General features: G+C 34.5%; 2 protein-coding genes across 6 annotated transcripts in view; one reads left to right on the plus strand and one right to left on the minus strand.

Moving 5' to 3' along the window:
* The window catches only part of LOC144965094 (uncharacterized), a 33,836-nt gene extending 20,576 nt beyond the window's left edge, over positions 1–13,260 (minus strand). For 2 of the 4 annotated variants that reach the window (XM_078900018.1, XM_078900017.1), the window contains exons 1-8: positions 13,147–13,260; positions 11,526–11,692; positions 7,108–7,228; positions 5,815–5,906; positions 4,829–4,880; positions 4,340–4,414; positions 3,373–3,588; positions 1,340–1,381 (exon numbers count right to left, since the gene is read on the minus strand). In XM_078900018.1, coding sequence (XP_078756144.1) covers positions 1,340–1,381; positions 3,373–3,588; positions 4,340–4,414; positions 4,829–4,880; positions 5,815–5,906; positions 7,108–7,228; positions 11,526–11,692; positions 13,147–13,245 — 864 coding nt within the window. In that variant the 5' untranslated portion in view covers positions 13,246–13,260. The remainder of the gene's footprint in view (positions 1–1,339; positions 1,382–3,372; positions 3,589–4,339; positions 4,415–4,828; positions 4,881–5,814; positions 5,907–7,107; positions 7,229–11,525; positions 11,693–13,146) is intronic. The other 2 variants (XM_078900020.1, XM_078900019.1) reach the window with 1 other exon arrangement.
* A 390-nt stretch (positions 13,261–13,650) lies between these two features.
* LOC144965092 (tRNA wybutosine-synthesizing protein 4-like) overlaps positions 13,651–17,500 on the plus strand; it is a 47,311-nt gene continuing 43,461 nt past the window's right edge. Inside the window, exons 1-4 of one of the 2 annotated variants that reach the window (XM_078900014.1) lie at positions 13,651–13,832; positions 16,054–16,159; positions 16,794–16,918; positions 17,306–17,384. In XM_078900014.1, the coding sequence (XP_078756140.1) occupies positions 16,112–16,159; positions 16,794–16,918; positions 17,306–17,384 (252 nt within the window). In that variant the 5' untranslated portion in view covers positions 13,651–13,832; positions 16,054–16,111. Of the gene's footprint in view, positions 13,926–16,053; positions 16,160–16,793; positions 16,919–17,305; positions 17,385–17,500 lie in introns of both variants that reach the window. The other variant, XM_078900015.1, reaches the window with a different exon arrangement.

Genomic DNA, 17,500 nt, shown 5'->3' on the forward strand with positions numbered 1-17,500 from the left:
GTATACAGGATATACATTACACGCAGTCTTAATTGAGATTATCAACAAGGCAATACAATCAATCCTAGAAAAATAAAAACTTGCAAAATACATCACGCATTTAGTCAAGGCAATACTGATAAGTATATTATGGGTCAATGATTCTGCAGGTTATGTGAAATTTAAAAAATTGCTAAACATATATTGTAGTAAGACCAAACATTCAAATCTCCCACTGTTAGTAGATTTATATATCTATTTCTTTAAAGAAAATAGAAAGAAAGGCAGTGAAAAAGAGGGAAAAGGGGGGGGGGGGGGAGAGAGAAAGAATAAAGAACAAACAAATAAACATTTAATAAAAAAAATAAAAATGTTCCAAATTCTAAAAAATAAAGGCAGAGAGAAAGAGAAAAAGAAAGAATGATAGCTGAGTAGATCTCAGAAAGACACACAGAAAAAAAGAAAGAAAGAAAGAAAGAAAAAAAAGAAAGAAAGAAAGGAAGGAAGGAAGAAAGAAAGAAAGAGAACCTCTCACAACAAAAATCGACACTTAAAGATGTTCCAGAATAATTTATTAAATTGCTACCCTTTATATGGGATGCCAATCTACCGCCAATACTTTCTGTTAAATCAAAAAACTCAACTACCCAATCATTATTGAAAGTGTGCTTTTCAAATAGTTGCCATTAACCATATATCTTTATCTATCCCCCCCCCCCCCCCCCCCCCAAAAAAAAAAAAAAAAAAAAAAAAAAAAGAAGAATGTCTAAAACTAGCCAAATGGAATTATCTGTCGGACGTTAAGGAAAAATAATTAAAACTACAATCCTCCAATGTAAGTACGGTATCAAACTATCACCAGTCTTAGGTCCTTTACCAATGGGTTAGAACAACACTGTTTTAAGTCTCATGTATTCACACTGAGAAATTATGGAGAAGGCATTGGTGTAAGATAAAGATCTAAAAAACTATGTATGAAAGAGTGCTAGACAAAGCAAGAAAGAAAAATACAATACAAAAAAAACAAAAAATCATCCCAAAAATCAGTCTTCCTCAACTGAGGATCGAACCTCAGACCTTCTGATTACTGCAGTGTGAGGTTTGATCCCCAGTAGAAGAAGACTAATTTTTGGGGATGGTTATTCTCTTGTATTTTTCTTTCTTGCTTTGCCTGGAACGGATTCAAACACACTTTTTCAGATGTTTACATATTCACATGAATGGGTAGTCGAACAAATCTGTTCTAATTTTCATTCATGTTGAATGCAATAGAGTCGATATCAAAATGAGAAAAGGTGAAATAGCGTTTTCGTGAATGGTGATCACCACAAAACTCAGTCCACATTTATGAAGATTTTACCATTAGAGGCGATCCAGACCCTTGTGATGTCTTGCTTTTGGACTAGAAAAGGTTTTAAAATTTAATTTCAAGAGTTCATTTGAAATTGATTTTCACCCATCTTATCTTAAACTGTATTTTTATTCTAACCGTTTAACGTAATTTATGATGAAAAATTGACATGTTGAATGCATTTCAATGTTTTCATCTCAAATAATAATTATTTTGCCAATTGGATGGAATATAGCATGTGATTGAGTGAATAGATATGTATTGAGGAAGAGCAATAATATAGGTAGGCTATCTGTGTGGAGAAAACCAATAAATGCCATGAATTGCTCTTATCATAAATGTTCGTTTCATTTGATTCCAAAAGGAAAAGAAACCCGAGGTGTAGAAAATACAAAGCGTAATTTTGAATTCTACCTTAAAATTCAGACCAAAGTACTTAATTAGAATGGTAATAATAGTAATAGGAATAATAATAATAATAATAATAATAATTATAATAATAATAATAATAATAATAATAATAATAATAATAATAATAATAATAATAATAATGATAATATAATAATAATAATAATAATAATAATAATAATAATAATAATAATAATAATAATAATAATAATAATAATAATAATAATAATAATAATAATAATAATAATAATAATAATAATAATAATAATAATTTTTAAAATGACAAAAGATTTTATTAAAATTTTGTGAAAGTAATGTTTGTTTTTGTTTTTAAGGGTTTTACGGCGCTTGCAACACATTTAGGTTATATCAGCGCCAGTAAAAAGGAAGAAAATGGGGTAGTAAAAAGTTCTAGAATTACAATTAAAGCATCCAAGAAAAAGTAAGACAAAGGGGAACTGGGAACAAATAGGGATCAGATGTAGATTCCAAGAGCATATCTTCAATGTACTTAGTTTGAGATCACCAATAAGTCTCATCCGGACACATGCACGGCCCCCACTAAGAGGAACACACTCAAATGCTTACATTATAAATTATAACAAATATAATAATACATAACAGAGAGATGATTTACAAGGAAAAAAATATCATCTCCCAAAACAATAACTATGCATTTGACTGTCTTCCTCCCAGCCAGGACCCGACCAGGGCCAGGACAAAACCAAGCAATCTCATTCCAAGACAAAGACAGAATGCAAGTTGGAAAACAATATAGGGGGATAGAAGACACAATAAGTACCTCCCTGCCCACTATGGGAGGTAGGAACCCCACCCAGTGTGAAAGTAACATCCAATAATTGTTTCCTCGTTTTAAATATCACTAGTAATTGAAAAGTGGTTTTATCAAAACATGCACTTTTCAAGTTAACTTCATTAATTTCAATGTCAGCAGAAGATGCCAGTCATTTGGCTTTTTCTGATTAGAGTCGTTTGTATTTTTGGTTAAAAAATCCGTGCCATAGAGTAGATGAGTTGATGAGGTAAGAATGTAAGCAAGATGACAGTGATTTCATGGCAACAGAAACCGAACTGTTGGTCACGTTTTAAATGACTAAAGCAACGATTGGTATCAATCAAAAAGTCTTGCACAATTCAATGAACAATCTCTTCCGACTGGTTTCTTCAATTCATATATGCATATGGAGACCTATACAATTCTGACTAGTTTTTAGATTCTCCTATTCCTTGTAAACAAGTCTTTGCAATAAATAGAATTTAATGGGTTTAGAATACAAACTCAGTTGTAGACAGCAAATGATAGTGAAATTATCAAGCCCTAAATGTTGACTAAAGGAAATACATGTAAGAAAAAAAAAATTATATATATATATATGTATTAAGTGTTGTATATACAAATTTTGAATACATATGGATATATAGTGATGACTATTTGATATTGATTAGGGTAGTACTGCTACTGTTACAGTTTAAATATGTGGTGTCGATACTGATAATGATGATGATGATGATGATGATGATGATGATGATGATGATGATGATGATGATGATGATGATGATGATGATGATGATGATGATGATGAGGACTACGAAAAAGATGGTGGTATACTTACAGAACTCTCATCAAGTGTAAACCTCCTCTCCATAAATCTCTCATCCTCCCTTTCTTGTTGTCTCATCTGCTGTTGTTGAATCTGTGCCTTAAGCATTTGAATCACTCCTTCGTTTCTAAGAATTGTTGCTTGCATTTCTCGGTACTTCTCTTCCTTGCTGGCCAAATCACTTTTTTGTTTTGTGCGCTCTCTTACCATCTTAGATTGAAGATTTTTCTTTAAAAATAAAAATTGACCATTGTATCAAAACGTTATAACATTTCAATAAAACACCACGTGCTGTGAGAAAAACAAATAGGAGAAGTGGAGAAAGGACTATAATTTTTCAAGAAACTTTGAATTAATTTTTTTTCTCCTATTCATGAAGCCTTTCACTATAACAGTGTAGCATCACATTTAACCGTGTGGCTATGTGGTCTAGTGGTATGACACTTGCCTTTGGATCGGAAGGTCCTGTTTTCGAGTCCCCTTCTGAGCGGCGCTGTTTCAATCCTTGGAAAAGGCTCTTTACTCACATTCTCCCACCATACTGGGGTGTAAAAATGTGTAATTTCACCTAATTTCGTAATTCGTCCTCCATATTAAGAATAGCTGTTGGCTAGGGATCCCTTTGTAAAGTGCTTTGAGCATGTTAAGTGGATGTTGCACTTTAAAACTCGTTTTTTACTTTAAAAAACAACTAATATTCAACCCAGTAAATGATAAAATTATCGTCCTTATGACCTATTGTTCTGAATATCTAACAGTTTAGGGTTCCTCAGTGTGTGCACAGAGTCTGCAATTTCTTGTCCATCAAGATTCTTGATCCTAGAACTGAAGTAGAATCAGAGCTGATCAAATTATACAGTTTTAATATAAATTATTTTTGCTAGCTTTCTGTACCCTATGATTCAAACTAAGTACCTTTTGACAGAGAAACCAGAACAATACCTAAGTCATTTAGACCCTTAGTAGTCATAATACTCACAGAAAAATGTACTGAAAGTCTGGAAATGGCATCAGCTAGCTGCTGTCTAAAAGCCTTTCGTAAAGAATTAACCCTCTGAAATTGATTTGAACAGAAGAAAATTATAAATTGAAGAATTATTTAATGGACTGGTATTATTGGAAAATATTGAATAAAAATTGAGAATTTATAATAAATAAGATTAAGCTCTTTTAAAGTCAGACTTTGAACAGAACTGTGGGTTGGTGAAAATCGTCTATTTGAGTTGGGAAGTTTGATAGCTTAACTCAATTACAAAAAAATAATAATATTAAAGATTCAATGTGGTACTTGTTTTTAAAAAAAACAGTTATTAAAACTGAATAAAATCAAGTCTTACGGTCATATAGAGAATGACTTAAAATATATTTCTCATTAGCAAATAAGACTTTTGAAGTATTGCAATAAAAAAAAATATATGCACGTAAATGAAATATTAAAACAAAGAAGTTTTTTAAAAAAAATAGTTACGTCTTGGTGCATTTTTTCCAATTCAACAACTTTTTCATTTATCCGGCAATAACTAAAAAGAAAAAAGAAAAAGGAAAAAATAAATTGTTAATTCATTGAATAAGAAATCAAGAACATGAAAGAACTTTAAGAAATATTAATCACTGTTTGAATTGTATTTTTGGTGTTTTTTCTTAATTTTAATTTCTTTCTCCAACCCTTGCCAAGATATCAGTGGTCTGATCTAGGACTTTAGAAATAAGGCAGTACAAATGGCTGCAGCTATTCGGACTCGAGTCTGAATAGTCTCCTGTGGCTATTCGGGCTCAAATCCCAATGCACATGTGCAATCAACTGATCATTCAGACTCAGTCTGAATAGTCTTCTGTGGCAGTATAGTTTTTGCTTGTTTATTTGTTGTTTGTTTTTTCCTTTTTTTTGTTTTGTTTTATTAAATATTTTAATTATTGATAATTACAAAAAAATTAATGCAAATCAAAACTATCAGCAGATAGTCTAAACCCGCTTTATATGACGAGAAAGACACAATTCTGGATCAATTGGAAATCCAGACAGAAATTAAAAAGAAAAGAGTTAAAACTCCAAATAAAATCAGGACAAAAATAAATAATTATAAAATTACATATTCTGATAGTGTGAGACTGGCAGTAATCAGTCCAAGATAAGGGTTTGAGCTGAGTCAGTGTGATATGGGCGAGCTCTTTTTCTAGTTCTTTATCACTCCCACCCTCTGCCTACTGCCCACATTGTGTCGCCCTCCCTTCTGTTTGCGCATGAACATTAAAGTTTGAGTCTGAATAGCCGTGGGAGACAATTCAGACTCGAGTCCAAATTGCCACTTCGAATACAAATTGTTACAAGCCTCTCTCCCGCTACAAAAAATAATGTGGGCTCTATGCAAACTGGTAGTAAGACTAAGATAACTTTTCATTATGTTTAAAACTTATTGATAATGAATATATTACTAATTTTGTATAAGGTCTTACAGTTCTAGGGACTTTTCTTGAAGTTTGGAGTCATGATCAGCTTGCATAACATGCTTTGTAAAATTGATGTCTCTTCGTAAATTAGCAACATCCTGAAATGAAACATACATAGATGTTAAGAATTGTTCACTTATTGCTTTGTGAGAAAACAAATGATATGCATTTTTGATCTGTAGATATACAAGGTGATAGATTAAAATCTTCATTCAGTAAATATGTCATTCTTCCCTTGATTTCTTTCATGTTGCAAAAACGAGTCACAACAATAAAAAAGATGAATACACTTAATTAGAGCATTGCTAGTATACAGAACTTGTTCCAATTAAGTAGCAACCAATTTACCAATTCCACGTTGGCCCTCGTAATCGGAATAACCTGTCAAGCCTTCACATACATGTAGTAACTCTATTTGCCCATATAGCATTGTAGTAAATGCAATAAAAATTATACTGTGCTTCATTTCACTTGCTTGTCTAAAATTTTGACATTTTCCTATTATTCAAAATTGGATGCAGTAATGCCAAATTGAAAGAGATTGAGTGACCATCTGATGAGCACATAAATAGGAAACTGTCATTATACTCATAACCCTTTGACATCTAATATAAATCAAAGACACATGAAATCTGCTCCACCATCGGTTACAACATTATACAACTCCACCCAATATGGCATGCTCATCAAAATCAAACAATTGTTTGCATCCCTTCATGTGCTCTTTTTATATATTTGTTGCTCCCTAAGATGTCAAGTCTAGATCTAGAAATTGGATAAAAAGGAATTATTGCAAATTGACTCTATGGTATTTTGTTGATTGTGATCCTACAGTAATACCGTTATTATTGCCATTAAAAAATACATTTTTTGTTTAGGGTTAACTATAAAAAAAGAGCAGAAATAAAAAAAGGATTATTAAACTCTAAAAACCTTCTAACAAACCAGTGTGTACTTCAATTAACAGGTACACTGTAGCAATTATACAGAAAAAAAAAATCCGGCTAGATAGATTATTCCATTAAAATTGATGCTGATTAAGTGGCATTCAAACTTACCGGATCTAACTGTATGGAATTTAAGGCTCTCGTGATAATATTTTAAAGTCAATGACAGAAAGAGTAGATGACCATGACTCTTTAAGTAAGGAATGGAAAGAGGAGGGGGACGAACAGTGGAAGTGGACAAGTCTCTTTTAATAGAGTCGACATACAGTCACATATTTGTCATATCTATATACCACGTTTCTCGTGAAAAATGAATTTTTAAAAATTACTCGAATGGAAAAGATGCCCAAACCTGCAATAGAATTTGTAGGACTTCTGTCATTTCTTTCAAGTCAACAATCTCTGTGACTTCTGTCTGACAGGCTCTGTCAAGACTGAAAAATCCAATCTTGGCATTGTCTGCCAGCGCAGGCCTGAGAAAGAATAATAAGTAAGAATAATAATAATAATAATAATAATAATAATAATAATAATAATAATAATAATAATAATAATAATAATAATAATAATAATAATAATAATAATAATAATAATAATAATAATAATAATAATAATAATAATATATAAGATCAATATTGCAATGGCACAGGTTGATATTTCAGTATTTCTTAGTTACACTTACAAATATTGCCTCCATAGATCTGGCAACAGTGTAAGGGTAACTGGTGTGTAACTTCATTAATCTGCACTTCAGACTGGCATAAAATACACGACACACAGCTAAATCTAGTAATTGACATTATGTTGGGGTGAACCAGACGCTGAAAGTGTAATTTTAATTGAATTATTTTCATCTAAGAAGTAAAATAGATCAGCTTTTATTGAAGGGATAAAAAATAATGTGAATGTAAAATTCTGATCATTTGAAATATTATTCAATCTCTGGTTCAATACACAATGCTGGATTGAGTAGAGGGCCATATAAAAGGAGTTGATTGTTTCGTTTTTAAAAATGGTCTCTGGAAAGGATTATTATGTTTAGGTTACGGTAGAACTATGCCTTTCTTTCATATTGTTCTAGCTGCTTTTTATGCATAAGCGTAACAAGTTTTTTTGTGGTTTTTTTTTTAATCAAGTAGGTTAATGCCATAAAAAAGAAAAGGAATGAAGGAGATCATTTTTAAAATATAAAAACAAAGCACAGAAACACCCTTTAAAAAATATACAAAAAATAAATAAATACTTATTTAAAAAGAACAATGAGAAGAAAAAAGAAACCTAATAAAACAACTACAAAAATAAAAACAACAAACTTTATGGAAACCGATCTTTATCGTCGTGAACAAGCATAACTTTTGACGTAATAGCAAGGCCTGGATTCTAGTAAATTACAGTATTTTCTAAACTTGTCTACATCCTAATCCTAGAGTAGAGATAGTAAACTAAATCAGTAGTGATGCTCAATAGTATAGTACTTTGGGAGGAGTGAAAGCCTACTGGGACGGATAACCCGTCTATTTCTTTCCATTAAATGACATGGCGTTTCACTCAAGATTTCTTTATTTTCTTTTTACAAGAAGTGGAGGAAGAGTTTGTCGTTTCCAATTGGCTATAATTCATTATAGATTCATATACAAATATTTGGGAGTTTAGAAAGAACAAATGCCTTTTAGATTTTAAAGCCAATATATAGATAAGGTATTAGCATTGTGAATAATATTTTATATAGCAAGCTATGTTTGTAAGTTATGGGGAATGTAGTGAGCGTTGTGATATTAACACCGATTGTTACTGTTATTGTTATGTGGTATAAGTATAAGTGTAATTATGGCATGTCGTTTCTATTCTCTCTCTCTCTCTCTCTCTCTCTCTCTCTCTCTCTCTCTCTCTCTCTCTCTCTCTCTCTTTGTCTCTCTCTCTCTTTGTCTCTCTCTCTCTCTCTCTCTCTCTCTCTCTCTCTCTCTCACACACCCTATCTATCTATCTATCTATCTTCTTCTTCCTTTGATTGCCCAAAATTAATTGGTTGATTATTATGGCAAGTATGAAACTGCTTTCTAATCTCTCTGTATTCCTTGTTTATAATCTTTAGTCTAAAATCAATTTCCAGGGACATTCAGGGGTCGTCAACATTGGTCAGTGATGGTTTGTGTAAGGTCTAAGTATTGGCATAGCAACTTGCCACAAAAGCATCAATTGTAGTGGCTTCGGTCACATTAGCGTCAAGCTGGTTCCAGTCTCTGACCGTACGCGGCAAGAAGGAAAAACCACGGTATTGTGTTCTGTGTGTTATGAGGCTGTATTGGTTGTTGTTACCTCTTCTCTGTCTCAAAGGTGCTGGAATTAGTTTTTTCTTGATGACTGGGCATTCAGCAAGGTGGTGCTTGATCTTAAATAGCATTGTTAATCTTGCTGCTTTTCTGCGGTGTTCTAATTTTGGCCACTGTAGTTTTTCTAGCATGTCTGATACACTTGAGGTGTTGTGATGTCTGTTCAGGATGTAGCGTGCAGCTCTTCTTTGCACTGATTCTATTTTTGAGACGTATTTTTGGGTGTGGGGATCCCAAACAGTGGAAGCATATTCCAGAACAGGTCTTACAAATGTTTTGTATGCCTTTTCCTTGATTTTCGAGGAGCTAATTTTTAGGTTACGCCTTAAAAATCCCAGTGTTTTGTTTGCCTTACTTGTGATCTTGTTAATATGCTCATCCCATGTTAGGTCTTTTTTCATACAAACAATGTATGTCCATGTAAGTGGTATTCAGTTATCCTGGGTGTTTTTGATCTTGTTATGGACATTGATTCGCACTTCGCTGGGTGGAACTTCATATCCCAGCTTTCTTCCCATATTTCTAGTTGACGCAGATACGCTTGCAGTTTGTCACTGTCAGTGCTGTATCGTCTGCAAAGAGTCTGGCTGTTGTGGTTAGATTAAGTGGCAGGTCATTAATGTATGCCAAGAATAGACAGGGTCCTAAGACAGATCCCTGAGGGACACCCGATCTAACAGGTACTTCAGTCGAGCGACATCCATTAACAATAACAGCTTGCTGGCGGTCATGTAGGAAGTTACTAATCCATGTTTAGGTTGTGCACTGTATGCCGTAACAACAGATCTTGTGCATAAGTAGGCTGTGATTCACACGGTCAAAGGCTTTGGCAAAGTCCATGATAAGGACGTCTGTATGGAGTCCCTTCTCCAGATTGGTTGTCAGCTCTTCCGTAAATTCCAGCAGTTGGGTTTCGCAAGATCGCAAACGTCTGAAACCGTGTTGGTATTCGGTTAGTACATTGTGTTGTTCAAAGTGGTTCATGATGTTGCTGACGATGATGTGTTTCATTAGTTTGCAGATGATGCATGTCAAGGAGATGGGCCTATAATTTGCCGGGTCGTAGTGTTCTCCTTTCTTAAAAACGGGTGTTACATTGGCATTCCTCCAATCTGATGGTATTACACCTGAAGCCAAGGAGGACTTGAAGATGGCTGTGATGCCTGGGGCAAGTTCTGGAGCCAATTCTTTTAAGATGCGGGGGGGATAGGTTGTCAGGACCACTGGCTTTGTGGGGGTTAAGTTTAAGTAGTAGTTTAATTACTCCTTCTTCTGTGATGGTCATGTCATTCATTATAGGAGTGTTGGTGGTCTTCATTGATGTCTTGTTAAGGAACTCTTCATTTGAAAATTCTTTTCCCTCACTGAAGACAGATTGGAACTGTTTGTTAAGGATCTCTGCCTGCTCTTTGGGGTCTGAAATGAGATGTCCTTCCTTTTTTAGTGGTGCTATGCCAACATTATTAGATTTTTGTTTTTTTATATATGACCAAAATCTTTTTATTATTTTGTGATTTATTTTCATTTTCATCGCTTAAGATGCCTTTGAGGTGAGACCAGTAACTACGTCTCATTTCGCGCTGTATTGTCTGCTTCAGGATGCGAATTTCTGTTGTTAGTTTTTCATCACCAGACTTTTTCATTTTTCTGTACAGGCGATTCTTCTTTGCAATCATTCTTTTTAAATTTGATGTTATCCATGGCATGCTGGTCTTGCTTTTGGTGGTTTTGTGAGGTATGAACTCCTTGACGGCTTCCAGTAATGCGTTTTTGAAGTTGCACCATAGGTCTTCAGTTGTGGACTTATATTCATTGGTGAGAATATTCAGGCTGATATTTTTTGCAGAATTTCTTAAGTTTTCCCAGTTTGCCTTGGCGTAGAGGGGAAAATCTCTAATAGGTTGAGCCTTTTTTTGTTGTATTGAGGCTAAACTCGCAGTTATATCACGGTCTGAGAGGCCTGGAATGATTTCCACCCTTGGTATTAGTTGTGGTGAGTTGGTAAGGACTAAGTCTAGTGTATTTTCTCCCCTCGTGGGTTCATCGATTATCTGTTGTAGTCCATGGTCGTAAACAATATCCACGAAGTTAAGGTGTAGGTTTGGAAATGGGCATTTTTCTTTTAATTTCATAGAGTTCCAGTTCCATCCTGGGAAGTTGAAGTCTCCACCAATGCCAATAAAGAGGTGCGCATTCTTCATCTATCTTCCTATTTTTCCTTTCTCTCTCTCTCTATCTATCTCGTAAAAAGAATTAGTGGACCAAAAGAACAAGTGAACAAGTGAACAAGTACTCTCTGGACTCTAAACGCTCCTCCTCTCCTTGCTCTCTACTCAGACTCAGACTACTCATCATCATCGTTCAAGTTCAAGTCAAGACGATTCATCCAGACACCAAATTGATCAGGTACAAAAACGGTAAGCATATTTCTGACAATCACCTGAACAGGTCATCATTTCCACCAGATGACCCATATACATCGAGAATATGGTCTTGTAGTTCTTGTTCTGCTTTATGATAAGCGCGATGCTCGCTAGGAGTTGAACATACAGAGTTCCCCTCTTCCAAGTATAATGGATCCGCCATCTTTGTTGTAGTTAGCAACAGCTAAAAGGAGAAAACAAAAACCGTTTGTCTTCAAGAGGAAACAAAACAATACAATAATATTGCATCAAAATCATATCTTAAACTCAAATTATGATTTTAAATCAAACTTTCAATGAAAATCTTATTTATAGAGGGTAATTATTTTATAGTTTTTTATTAAATACTTTTATAATATGAATTTCACGTTTTGTAAAAAAAAAGGAGAGAATGTTAGTTTTATTTGAAACTGTGTTTTCCGTCCAATAGTGAGCTGAATACACAGCTGTGTATTCAGTCCATACTTAGATATACTTAGAGATGATTTCCAGCACAGGTTATCAAAGATCCTCTTCGCTGGACTCAGGTGTCATCTTTGTTTCTTCCGGTTTTCGATTACCGAGAAGACAGGATGTGATGCTAGTCTTGTAATCATAGTAGATTTCTTGGTTTTTCCAATAGCTATCCAGTCTGTTCTTGAATGTGTTAATTGAATCAGCACTGACAACTTTTTCTGGTAGACTGTTCCACACTTGAACCACTCTAACACCGAAACTATGCTTGCGCACATCTAGTCTGGCCCTTTGTGTGAAAAGTTTCTTAGAAGTGCCCCTTGTTCCTGTCCTCAGGGGGTGCTCGTGCCAGGGTTTAAGTAGGTTACCAGCTTTTTGGTCATACTTTCCATTTAACATTTTGTACACTTCTATCATGTCACCTCTTATTCTTCTATAACTTAGTGTTGGTAATTTCAGTTTTCTTAATCTCTCTTCGTATGTCATCCCTTTCATACTTGGGAGCTGCTTGGTAGCTCTTCTTTGGACCCCTTCTATAAGCTCGATGTGTTTAGTTTTGAATGGTGCCCAGACTGAGCTGGCATATTCCAAGTGTGTTCGCACTAGTGCTTTGTACAGTGGAATGAAAGTATCTTCATTTAGGTATTGAAATATTCGGCGAATTGTTGAAAACATTGCAGTTGCCTTTTTCACTTTCTCGTTGATGTGCTTTTCAAAGCTTAGTTCATTATCGATGATAACTCCAATATCTTTTTCTTCATCCACCAACTCAAGTTCATTTCCCATTAGATTATATCTGAAGCTTTCATCTGGATTTAGGTTTCCAATGTGCATATGTTTGCACTTATCAGGATGAAATCTTAGCAACCACCTATCACTCCACGATGCGAGTTTGCCTAGATCCTCTTGCAATGTGTGCATATGATCTGCTGTTTGTATGATATTGAATATTTTTGTATCATCTGCAAACATATATACATAAGATTCTGCGGTATCTGGTAGATCATTGATGAAAATTGCGAAAAGCAGAGAACCCAAAACTGATCCCTGCGGGATTCCAGAGGTCACCTCTTTCCACTCAGAGCATGCATCATTTATCGTTACTTGCTGTTTCCTTCCCTTCAAATACTTCTCTATCTATTCTATCATTTCTGGTCCAATACCATATGTAATTAACTTGCTTACTAGTCTTTGGTGCGGCACAGTGTCAAATGCCTTTTTATAATCCATATAGATGCAGTCTATAGATGCTCCTTGGTCTAATGCATCAGTCCATTCATCCATGACTCGTAATAGTTGCAATGTTGTTGATCTTCCAGACATGAATCCGTATTGCTTTGAAGTGAAGAGGTTGTCTCGTCAATGTTTGATAAATCGGTTTCGAGAATTGAGATCTATTTTCAAGCGCCCGGTTTCGAACAACTATCAATCAAGATTTTCCGAAAGTTAATAAAACGCTGTAAATTATTTTATTAAGCCGTTGAATTGCCATAAATTTTATGCCTGTCCATTTCTGATGATGCCTATAATAGGCTCAGTATCAATATCGTCAGTATCGATTAAGGTAAGTCAAGACGATATTTGGTCCTTTCGGTGGGCTGAATACACAGCTGTGTTTTCAGTCCACTGGTGGACTGAAAACACAGTTCCGTTTTATTTACATGTTGACAATCGTCGAAAATTAATTTCGTTTTATGAAAACAGTGAAAATTATTGTGATCTTTCCATTTCAACTTCGCCTTCTTTTCATTGACTGGCAAAGATTCCAAAGAAACATACCTATATTATGGTATCTGCTCATTGAATCATTGGATTCATACAAAGTGTCGAATTTTAAGAAGCCGTGACTGTGAGGAACGTTATAGTCTGTGGTGAGGAGAAAACAAAACACAACCGACAGTACTGACAGTGACAGGGCTTCGTAACTGTTGTCAGTGACAGGACTTCGTAATCCAAGTCCAAAAGTAAATTTTAACGCCAAATTTTAATTGACATCCAGTCATTAAATCAAAGCTGGAGGGCAGAGGTGAGCGTCACCGATGCCAGCAGCCCAAACCCCAATTCAAATCTCACAGATGTCATCATTGAACTCAGATAATCCCCTTTTGATATCAATTTCAACTAGAGAATAAACTCCATAAATGTTGTAAACGTTAGTTCTAGACTTTAAATAGATACTAATAAACTAATTCCAATGCTCACAATAATATTTATTTAGTAAAAAAAATGTAAAGTTTCTTCTTCTCTATTCATCTTCAACTGCTCCTCCTCCTACCTCTCCCCCTTACCTTCTTTCTCCTCCCCCCCCCCCCCCCCCCCCCCCCCCCTCTTTCCTCTCCGACTCCCCATCATCTACCCCCTTCCTCATCCCATTGTGACCCCTTCCGCTGATCACCCTTCATCCTCCTACTTTCTTCTTTTTCTTCTTCACCTCCTACCACTGCTAGATACGTCATCTTCGTCCCCACCCTCCCTATTTCTTACTTCTCCCATCCCCCCTCTGCCCCCTTCTCCACACCTCCCTTCCCCCTCCTCTACCCCCTTCTCCACTTCCTCTTCCTTTCTCTTCTTGTTCCTCCTGCTCCTCCCCCCCCCCCTTCTACTTCTTCTTCTACTACTTCTTCTTCTTCTCCACCTTCTTCTTCTTCTTCTTCTTCTTCTTCTTCTTCTTCTTCTCCTTACTCTTCTTCTTCTCCTTACTCTTCTTCTTTTTCTTCCTATAAGTGTCTTACTTTTACACAATTTTTCAAATTCAAATCTCCACCCTTAAGAGACCACCGTCATCATTATTATTTCAGTTTTTTAAAAGAATTACTTTAATTTTGGATGGATCTATTCATTTAACAACTGTCCTCTTTCAAAATATCACAGTGAATCTAAATCTGATGTGGCTGAAAACTTAGAAAATTGGTTCTTTGCTTTTTAGAGGGGTCGTCCTTTTGAGGCACACCTCATTATTCAAATGGAATTCTATGTTTTGCAGGTCCTGATAACTCAGTTGATAGAGAACTTGCTTCACTCGCAATGGTGAAGTTGATATTTGATTTCTTACCGCTAAATCCCCCCAGCAGTGATTGGGTTGATGGGTCTGTTAGATCTGGTGAAAAGTACTTTGTAATAGACTAGCATCCTATCCAAAGGGTAGCAAGCAATTTCTATCATCCATTTCCCACCAAAGAAAACGGGTTAAAGTTTAAAGTCCAGCTCCTTGGGCCAAATGGCTCTTAAGGACTACTATTCTACTAAAGCTCTACCTCACGACAATTTATAAATAATTACCTTACTATCAAAGTTGTTGCTATTATATACAGAGGTCTGAATATTAAACAGAATATCATTTTAACAAAATTTTCCGCATGGTTTGACTGTCATTGTCTGAAACAAAAAAAATGACCTAAGAGCTTCAAAAAAGACAGAAATTTGTAACAACTTTTCAGGTATTTTGCCTTTTTAAAAAGCTACAACATTTATTAATTTTTATGTTATAGTATTACTGTCCTCATCCTTTGGCAGATGAATATTTATATAGCTTGACTAGATCGGGATTTTGAAGATCAGCTCATTTTGATGTTGATGACTGTAATAGTACTGTTTCGTCTTGGAATGAAGTCAAGCAACAATGAATGTGGCCAGTAATGGAATGGATGACATCAAAGGACCACTGATCATGTGTTGTTTAAAACATACTCTTTACTCTTTTCCTAGGGTGTAAATTTTTACCTGGTCATATATTATGGCAGACATTCTTTAAATTTTTGGAATGCAACAAGAATACCTATAGTTAAAATCAATTTAGTATATAGTATATATCATGAAGATAAAATTGGTAAGAAATGCAATAGTAATAAAACAAGCATTTTGAAGCGCTCATTGAGAATGATTAAACTGAATAGTGGGATATTTATCATTTTAAATGAAAATTCAATTTATTTTTTTATTAAATTATGCGAGCTTATTTCTAAAAGAATGCACTCTAAATGGAATCAGCTGCTCTACAATTGGGAAAAAAAAATAGAATTAAATTTGCAAGAGATATGTTTTTCTGCTTTTCATATGTTCAAATAAAAACGCCCATTTGTCTTGTTCTTCTAGTTCTTATTTTCACCAAGAGGCTTAGTTACAAGAGGATTGTCAAAGTTTGTTGATCTTAATGGAGGAACAAAGCAGGAAAAGTTCCAAGTCGAGAAGGGAGACATCAGTAAGTGTTCTTGCCCACTGAAAGTTAATATTGAAGTCAGTGCCATTTTTTTCAGCTGTTCTTTATCTTTTTAGTTTTCTTTTATTATTTTGTTTTTAATTTTATATTTGCACCAAATGACACCAATGTTTATACAATTGTGGCAGCTTTTCGGGTTCTATCTAAATCATTGTCTTCGTGTTTGTCTAACAGTGATATGATCTCATATGTAAAGATTTAGTTACGAGGCTTTGTAATTCTAAACATTTGATATATATTAAATGTCATGTATTTAGTTTGTACGATTAGGTACCAGTGTCAGCAGATAAGTGTATTTTTTGCATAGAATACAAGGAGGTGCTTTGTTCCATTATCCTTGTTGAGGGTATGCAGATCTTGTGACTCATGCTACACATATGTTAATGTGTTGGTTACACTTATTTTAGCAGGCAGAATTGGATAGCAATTTACTTAAAACATATTATCTATAGATTACACATTATTACATTTGATTAAAGATGGAATCCTTCATTTACACTTATTTCACTTGTATAAAGTATGACTTTTAATTGTTTTATTTTGAACTGTATTATTTTCAAATGAAATGGTTAGAAAAGAAGCTAAGGTTACAAATATTGATATTCATCAACCCTAGGTCCAGGGTACAAATGACAGCAGCATTGTCAGCAAATGTTCTACATCTACTTGTGGATATTTTGATGATCAGTTCTTGCATCATTTTGTCGCAAAGCGAAATAGAAGAGCACCTCTAATACACAGGTAAAAAGGACCAATGTTTTTTTTTTTGTTTTTTTTTTCTTCTATCCCTTTTTTTTTCTTTTTACTTTTTAATTATTCAAAACCACCAAATCTGAATGAAGATTAATGCGTTGTGTATAGGAAATAGAGAAATAGTACTTGTAGCATTCAAATGAAAATGCAAATATCAAAGTTTTAAAGTTTTAATGTCATCAATTTCATTTAGCTTTGTAAATAGCAAGGGATTTGTCAAACTAAGAACTTTAAAAAAGGTAAAATTTCTTGAGCACAGATTTTTTCCCCGTTAATTTAATTTTAAGACCTGAAATTGATATTTCTCATAAGTTACTCCTGACCTAAGCGTCTTTCGACATTAAATAAAATTGTTGTATTTAATTTTATTTCCAGGGGCTACTACATCCGAGCTATGGCTTTTGACAAGATATTCAGACGGTTTCTGACTGATCACTCAGGAAATAAGAAACAGGTATTTGATTTGCTTTTTTTACCCCCAGGATAAAAGGATTGCATGGCACGACCATTTGTGGGTGTGTGTGTGTGTGTTTGTGTTGTTTCCATCTTATAATGATAAGAAGTCAATAT

The sequence above is a fragment of the Berghia stephanieae genome, chromosome 2 (assembly GCF_034508935.2).
Source record: "Berghia stephanieae isolate SIO BIC M18660-M18661 chromosome 2, UCSD_Bste_1.3, whole genome shotgun sequence".
Taxonomy (NCBI): Eukaryota; Metazoa; Mollusca; class Gastropoda; order Nudibranchia; family Aeolidiidae; genus Berghia; species Berghia stephanieae.